The 8,177-nt window shown below is 44.4% G+C and overlaps 1 protein-coding gene across 2 annotated transcripts; it reads left to right on the top strand.

Annotated features, from left to right (window-relative positions):
- Positions 1 to 4,792: 4,792 nt before the first annotated feature.
- Positions 4,793 to 7,871, top strand: LOC123411681 (NEP1-interacting protein-like 2). 2 transcript variants are annotated; one of them, XM_045104644.1, is made up of 5 exons: positions 4,793 to 5,156; positions 5,390 to 5,568; positions 5,861 to 5,944; positions 6,227 to 6,391; positions 7,532 to 7,871. In XM_045104644.1, the coding sequence occupies exons 1-5, from the start codon at positions 5,015 to 5,017 to the stop codon at positions 7,652 to 7,654; spliced, it is 693 nt and encodes a 230-aa protein (XP_044960579.1). In that variant the 5' UTR covers positions 4,793 to 5,014; the 3' UTR covers positions 7,655 to 7,871. The 2 variants fall into 2 exon arrangements, with proteins under 2 accessions (XP_044960579.1, XP_044960578.1); XM_045104643.1 differs by having other exon boundaries at positions 5,390 to 5,577.
- Positions 7,872 to 8,177: the final 306 nt, after the last annotated feature.

Here is an 8,177-nt window from a genome sequence, read left to right as displayed (position 1 = left end):
ATCAACACTTGATGCTCTTTCTTGATTTCTACTTCTGCAGACTTGAGCATCGAGTATAACTCGGGAATGGTCTTCTCCATCCCTTGCATGTTGTAGTTAAGCACAAAGCCTTTGTATCTTGGTGGGAGAGACTGGAGGATTCTGTCAATTATAGCATCATCCGGAAGTTCGACTCCAAGTGAAGTCAGACGACCGTGTAACCCAGACATTTTGAGTATGTGCTCACTGACAGAACTGTTCTCCTCCATCTTACAGCTAAAGAACTTGTCAGAGACTTCATATCTCTCGACACGGGCATGAGCTTGAAAAACTATCTTCAGCTCCTGGAACATCTCATATGCCCCGTGTTGCTCAAAACGCCTTTGGAGCCCCGTTTCTAAACTGTATAACATGCCACACCTAACCAGAGAGTAGTCATCACTCCGCGTTTGCCAGACGTCCAGAATGTCTTGGGCTGCTGCGGGAGCGGGAGGGTCACCTAGCGGCGCATCAAGGACATAAGCCTTTTTAGCTGCTTCAAGGATGAGCTTCAAGTTGCGAACCCAGTCCGCATAGCTGCTACCATCATCTTTCAGCTTGTTTTTCTCTAGGAATGCGTTGAAATTGAGGTTGACGTTGGACATCTACAATATTTATAAAGATAACTTTTAGACTAAGTTCATGACAATTAAGTTCATTTAATCAAATTAAGTATGAACTCCCACTTAAATCGACATCCCTCTAGTCATCTAAGTGATACATGATCCATGTTGACTAACCCGTGTCCGATCATCACGTGAGACGGACTAGTCACCATGGTGAGCAACTCCATGCTGATCGTATTCAACCATACGACTCATGTTCGACCTTTCGGTCTCTTGTATTCGAGGTCATGTCTATACATGCTAAGCTCGTCGAGTCAACCTAGGTGTTTCGCGTGTGTAAATCTGGCTTACACCCGTTGTATGCGAACGTTAGAATCTATCACACCCGATCATCACATGGTGCTTCGAGACAACGAACCTTCGCAACGGTGCACACTTAGGGGAATACGTTCTCGAAATTTTAAGAGGGATCATCTTATTATGCTACCGTCGTTCTAAGCAATAAGATGTAAAACATGATAAACATCACAATGCAATCATATAGTGACATGATATGGCCATTATCATCTTTTCTCTTTCGATCTCCATCTTCAGGCATCACATGATCATCATCGTCACCGGCGTGACACCATGATCTCCATCATCGTGTCTCCGTGAAGTCATCACGCCAACTACTACTATCACTACTACTATAGCTAACCGTTAGCAATGAAGTAAAAGTAGTAAGCACATGGCGTTGCATCTCATACAATAAATTAAGACAACTCCTATGGCTCCTGCCGGTTGTCATACTCATCGACATGCAAGTCGTGAAACCTATTACAATAACATGATCATCTCATACATCATACATGCAACATCACAACTTTGGCCATATCACATCACATGTCAAACCCTGCAAAAACAAGTTAGACGTCCTCTAATTGTTGTTGCAAGTTTTACGTGGCTGATTTGGGTTTCTAGCAAGAACGCCTTCTTACCTACGTGACAGCCACAACGATGATATGCCAAAGCTATTTACCCTTCATAAGGACCCTTTTCATCAAATCTAATCCGACTAGAGTAGGAGAGACAGACACCCGCTAGCCACCTTTATGCATGGTGTGCATGTCTGTCGGTGGAACCAGTCTCACGTAAGCGTACGTGTAAAGTCGGTCCGGGCCGCTTCATCCCACAATACCGCCGGAAAAGAATAAGACTAGTAGCGGCAAGCAAATTGACAAATCATTGCCCACAACTTTTGTGTTCTACTCGTGCATAGAATCTACGCATAGAAAACCTGGCTCGGATGCCACTGTTGGAAAACGTAGCATAAATTCAAAATTTTCCTACGCGTATTCAGATCTTCCTATGGAGAGACCAGCAACGAGAGAGGGGTAAGAGCATCTTCATACCTTTGAAGATCGCTAAGCGGAAGCGTTGCTAGAACGCGGTTGATGGAGTCGTACTCACAGCGATTCCGATCTAGTGCCGAACTACGACACCTCCGCGTTCAACACACGTGCAGCCCGGTGGCGTCTCCCGCACCTTGATCCAGCAAGGGGGAGGGAGAGGTTGGGTAAGAATTCCAGCAGCACGACGGCGTGGTGTCGATGGAGAGACGAGGTCTCTCGGTAGGGCTTCGCCAAGCACCGGCAGAGAGGAGGAGAAAGAAGAGCAGGGCTGCGCCGAGGGAGAGGGAAAAGTCTAATATCCAATGGCCAAAAGTGCCCACTATATATAAGGGGAGGGGAGAGGGGGTGACACCCCTAGGGTTCCCACCCTAGGGGGTGCGGCAGCCCCCCCAGATGGGAGGTGCGGCGGCCAGAAGGGGGAGGAGGGGGTGGCGCACCAACTGGTGGGCCTTAGGCCCACCTAGCTTAGGGTTTGCCCCCCCTTTTCTCTCCCTTGCGCAATGGGCTGAGTGGGGAGGCGCACCAGCCCACCTAGGGGCTGGTTCCCACCCCCACTTGGCCCACCTTACCTCTCGGGGTCGTTGCCCCCCTTCGGTGGTCCCCCGGGGCCACCTCCGGTGGTCCCGGTGGTCCCGATACATTACCGGTGACGCCCGAAACACTTCCGGTGTCCAAAACCATCCGTCCTATATATCAATCTTTACCTCCGGACCATTCCGGAGCTCCTCGTGACGTCCGGGATCTCATCCGGGACTCCGAACAACTTTCGGTAACCTCGTATAATAATTCCCTATAACCCTAGCGTCATCGAACCTTAAGTGTGTAGACCCTACGGGTTCGGGAGACAGGCAGACATGACCGAGACACCTCTCTGGCCAATAACCATCAGCGGGGTCTGGATACCCATGGTGGCTCCCACTTGCTCCACGATGATCTCATCGGATGAACCACGATGTCAAGGATTCAATCAATCCCGTATACGATTCCCTTTGTTTGTCGGTATAGAACTTGCCCGAGATTCGATCGTCGGTATACCTATACCTTGTTCAATCTCGTTACCGGTAAATCTCTTTACTCGTTCCGTAGCACGTCGTCGTGTGACTAACTCCTTAGTCACATTGAGCTCATGATGATGTTCTACCGAGTAGGCCCAGAGATACCTCTCCGTCACACGGAGTGACAAATTCCGATCTCGATTTGTACCAACCCAACAGACACTTTCGGAGGTACCCGTAGTGCACCTTTATAGTCACCCAGTTACGTTGTGACGTTTGATACACCCAAAGCACTCCTACGGTATCCGGGAGTTGCACAATCTCACGGTCGAAGGAAAAGATACTTGACATTAGAAAAGCATTAGCATACGAACAATACGTTCTAGTGCTAGGCTTAGGATTGGGTCTTGTCCATCACATCATTCTCCCAATGATGTGATCCCGTTATCAATGACATCTAATGCCCATGATCAGGAAACCATGATCATGTATTGACTAACGAGCTAGCCAACTAGAGGCTTGCTAGGGACACATTGAGATCTATTTATTCACACATGTATTACTGTTTCCTGTTAATACAATTATAGCATGAACAATAGACGATTATCATGAACAAGGAAATATGATAATAACCATATTATTATTGCCTCTAGGGCATATTTCCAACAATGCTAACCAGTGATAGTGACAGAGTGTCCTGGGGCTTGTCTGGTAATGGCAAGTTCACCACCAAATCCATGTATAAGTGGTTGGAGAAGCCATTGCATGGGTGCCATTATAAGTGGATCTGGAAAGCAAAAATACCCTTGAAAATTAAAATTTTCATGTGGCAGTTATCTCAGGATGCGGTGCTGACTAGACATGTGATGAAAAAGAAAAAATGGCCTGGGAATCCCAGTTGCTCATTCTGTCGTCAAAGAGAAACTTCACATCACCTTTTCTTTACTTGTCCTGTTGCTAGAGTTGTGTGGAGATCGATCGGGGTTACTCTGGGGACTGATAGCTGCCCCAACTCTTACTGGCAATACTTTTCCTGGTGTAATGCTTTCTTGCCGGCTGGAGGGAAATATTACACGGTGGGGCTTGCGGCTGCATGCTTGGCTATATGGTTGGTTCAGAACATGGCTACATTTAAAAATAAAATGATCAAAACCCCTTTGAAATTGTATTTTCAATGTGTCCGTTCATTCTATATTGGGCAGGCCTACAACAGAAGGATGATGCAGGAGAACTTCGTTCTGGCGCGGAGATGATGAGAGCAAATACTATACACGTGATGAAGCTTTGCGAGGTGGCTAGACAAGGGATCACACGGGAGTGAGCGCGATGTGATAAAAGTATTCGAGCTGCTGTTGAAGATATCCTGTAGGTGATAGTCCTTATGCCTATTTGAGTCTGTGAAGTTTGGTGTTGTTTTGGTGATACTCTGTTTGCTCTGTGCGATTGTTGGTTTTTATGCTATGACAGTCGTTTTGAAGGCGAACATCTGTTCCATGGATAAAAACTAGCAGTCTGCTGAAACTATGTGTCGCACAAGTACCTTTTTCTTTTCTTTTGGTCAATTTGTGAAACTGCTGTATTTCCGTTCGCTGTAATGGAAAGGGGTGTTATGCTCGGGTCAAAAAAAAGGTGGGGAGGCAGCCGGTTTTACATCTTCAATATACATTATCTATTGAAATTGCATTTTTACATCTCCAATATACATCAATCGATTGAAGTTGCTTTTTTTTTTGAAATATGCTTTAAAAATGTAAATTATACGGGTTTTCAGTTTTCTCTTTAAATTTACGTAATGTATTGGAGAAGCTCTAATCAGCACAAAAACGTAAGAATGGAACAGAACACAGAAAATCTTTAAGCAACCGGCACCAGCAAGCAGCAGCCAAGCGGCGACTTGTTTCCGGGTTGCGTCACGCCTCATCCCCCCACCCCCCTCCCTTCCCGGCGAGCCACCCTCCTCCTCCATGCCCCAGCCAGCGGGCACGCCACAGCCGACGCCGTGCTAAGCTTCGGCGCAGAGGCCTCGTGGCCGTGGATTGTGATGGAGGCGGCGACAGGAGAGGCGGCCCCGCTCCCGCTGCGCCCCCCGGCGGCGGCGGAGCAGGAGCGCCCCGCCGCGACGTACCTCCCTAGGCTCGTCGCCGGCGTTCTCTCCGGTGTGCTCACCGGCCTCTTCGCGGTCGGTACGCGCCCTGGCTCCTGTGTTTGGCTGTGACGCGTTTGTCGGTGATCTCGAGCTCTCTATTGGTTGGTGGAGAAGGGATTGGGTCTCTTGGCCTTTTTTGCCATTTCCTCGCTCGACACAACCTTCGAGTTTTTTTTTTTTTTTTTTTTTGTGTGTGATAGCAAATTTATGCAACCGAATCTTTTGGTTCGTGTGATCTTATTTTTGATGTTGATTTGTGACTGTCCGAAGCTGGAGGCTTGACGGGGGCGGTCACCGGCGCATTGGCTGGGAGGGCTTCGGACAGCGGCGTTCTCCGGGGAGCTGGACTGGGGGCATTTGCTGGCGCTGTCCTGTCCATTGAGGTACTGGAGGCTTCCCGCGCCTATTGGTGCGCCGACAGGTCAACACCGCAGAGTACATCATCTATGGTCCGTACCGTAAGATTCTTCAGCAAATCAGTCTATAAAATTATGCAGCATATAACGTTTTTATTTTTGCCCATTGGATAGTAGTAACATTACTACTGCAGCTCATCATTCTGATGGCTCTTTAAATTAGAGCAGCTGTTTTTTTTTTGTTTTTTGCCTGGATTACAGAATGTGTTCTTCATTGTTTTTAAAGTACGTTCGTTAAATATATTATACTTCAGTTAGTGGATGACACCTTATTGATCCATCCATTCAGGATTTGCTTATGGAAAATATTTTGTTTGATTTCCAGGGCGATTTCGTGGATCAGCTCCTTCATGCTCGGTTTGTGGGGGAGCAGTATGAGCCATCAGTGTATATGTCATATCGTTGGCAGGTCCGTTGTTCTATACCCCTAACATTGCTAATGCAGTATCCTCTGCAAGGGAAAGTGCCCAAATGATAGTCACTCTCTTCATGCTTCCTACAAATTGGAGGGTTCTTGCAATTGCTCATTTTAGTGACCGCGATCTTTTTACCTGTATACTAATCCATTTCATAGTGTGTTTTATGTAAATTGTATGGTGAGGTCAGCTAAACCAAATATAATTGTTATAGTGAAGTTTCTACCCTTTGCTGCACACATAAACTTTCGTACTGAAGTTGAGTTATTCAACAGGTTGGTATTGCAGAGTTTGGCAATAATGATCCGTATGATATCATTGGAGAAGTTTCATCCGATGGGCTCTCACAAGATAACTTGAAGAAGTTGCCATACCATGTGGTGATTGATCAGAAACAAGAGCCAGCTGGTGAAAACTTGTCTTGCCCTATTTGCCTACAGGTACAAGTGTAACATTTACATATATGATTTATTTTGAATTTACCTGGTAGGGAAATAACTTCATCATCCAATCTGTAATTTATGCTGCCTTAATAGATAGTCTGGTAGGTGTATATGTTGACTGGCTGGACGGCACAAATTCATCTTACTTATGATTGGTATAACAGAGGTGGGAGTTATGGAAATTATTTCAAAACCATCTTATTTTTAATTCCGTTCATCTAAGTAAATCCATAGGGATTTCACAGTTCAGAAGCTGGAATTAGTTTTTGTTATAATATGTAGTGGTGACATATATTATCTGGTTAGATTATTCGAAATAACCGTATTTGGTATGAGATAATGTGCTTTTTGAAGGTGGGTAATCATGTGAATTCTCAAAATTGAAAACTTAGTACTCCCTCCGTTCCTAAATATAAATCTTTTTAGAGATTTCACTAAAGGACTACATACGGAGCAAAATGAATGAATCTATATTCTAAAGTATGTCTATATACATCCGTATATAGTCCCCTAGTAGAACCTTTAAAAAGACTTATATTTAAGAACGGAAGGAGTAGATAACTGCACAATATTTGGTCAAATTTGTAACTGGGGTTTCTCTTTCTTGCTTAATTTTTGTTTACCCAGACCTATGTGTTAGTTCTGAATATTTAGCAAATTTGTTGACCAGCTCCAGGGAGCAAATTAGTCAGTAACATAAATAACACCAGCAAATTTCTGTATGCTCACTTGTCACCCTCACGTTATATGTTATTTTCCAAATTGATATGTCTTTTCCATGTAAGTAAGCAAATTTTGTCTCTGTTTTCTTTGAAATTGTGGGTCGGTTCATGACTGGGCGGGAGTTTAATATGTATTTGTATTTATATATAATGAAACAACCTCGATATTTGAACTGTCCGGATATGTAGGGTGTATTTTAATTGGTTAAAACGTGGTTTTGATCACCAATTACTCCTTTAATATGTACTTTATGTGGTACGAAATGTTGAAATCACAATTATAAGTACTTTAAATGCGTATCCAATGGTTTTTTTAACAAATCAAAATACGCCTTTAATATCACCCATGTATCTGGACGGTGGAGTCAGTATTTAATTTTGTTTCTTGCGGCCTGACACTCTATTCTTGTCCTAGGATATCGTGACGGGAGAGATTGCGCGGAGGCTGCCGAAGTGTTCTCACACCTTCCACCAGCCCTGTGTGGACAAATGGCTCATTGGCCATGCTTCGTGCCCTGTTTGTAGGCAAGATGTCTAATATATGTCGTCTTGTTTGTGCCATCTTCTTAGAATGTAGGTAACACAGCTGTGTAAAATGCTGGTTCTCATTGTACATAGAAAGGTAAATAGCAATGTAAATCAAGCCATGCATGTGTTTCTACATTGAAAATAAAACGGCTATGTACATAAGATATTCTGAGGATCATTCTTTTCCCACTCAGTTGAGACGTGAAAGTGAACTAAGTTTGACCTGATTCTGCGGAATGTTCTCTCGATTGGCAGTTGTCGCCTAAATAACCAGTAGTACTATCTCTGCCTAGTATGTCCTGCCCCTATGAATTTGGTTCTGGTTCCCCTTATGCGTGATTTTACACAAAAATTACCGATGATTTAGGCCTCCTTATCTTCTTGTTGTCACATGTGAGCTGGTTGTCGGATAATTTTGAAATAATTAGCATACTGGACAGAGTTTAGTTGGATTCACATATAAAGATTGTACCCAAATAACTAAATCAAAGTGAGCTGATTATGGAGGTTAACGTATTGATCAGTATGCTTCT

Source organism: Hordeum vulgare, chromosome 7H (assembly GCF_904849725.1).
Source record: "Hordeum vulgare subsp. vulgare chromosome 7H, MorexV3_pseudomolecules_assembly, whole genome shotgun sequence".
Lineage (NCBI taxonomy): Eukaryota > Viridiplantae > Streptophyta > Magnoliopsida > Poales > Poaceae > Hordeum > Hordeum vulgare.
The sequence above is the reverse complement of the archived record's forward strand: the minus strand, read 5'-3'. Positions and strand labels throughout refer to the sequence as shown.

What these genes read in the sequence shown, in the direction of transcription:
- LOC123411681 (XM_045104643.1), top strand. Translation starts at nt 5,015, where the DNA reads ATGGAGGCGGCGACAGGAGAGGCGGCCCCGCTCCCGCTGCGCCCCCCG. An exon ending in ATATGTCATATCGTTGGCAG is followed by an intron (nt 5,945 to 6,226) that starts GTCCGTTGTTCT and finishes GTTATTCAACAG; the next exon opens with GTTGGTATTGCAGAGTTTGG. An exon ending in CTTGCCCTATTTGCCTACAG is followed by an intron (nt 6,392 to 7,531) that starts GTACAAGTGTAA and finishes TTCTTGTCCTAG; the next exon opens with GATATCGTGACGGGAGAGAT.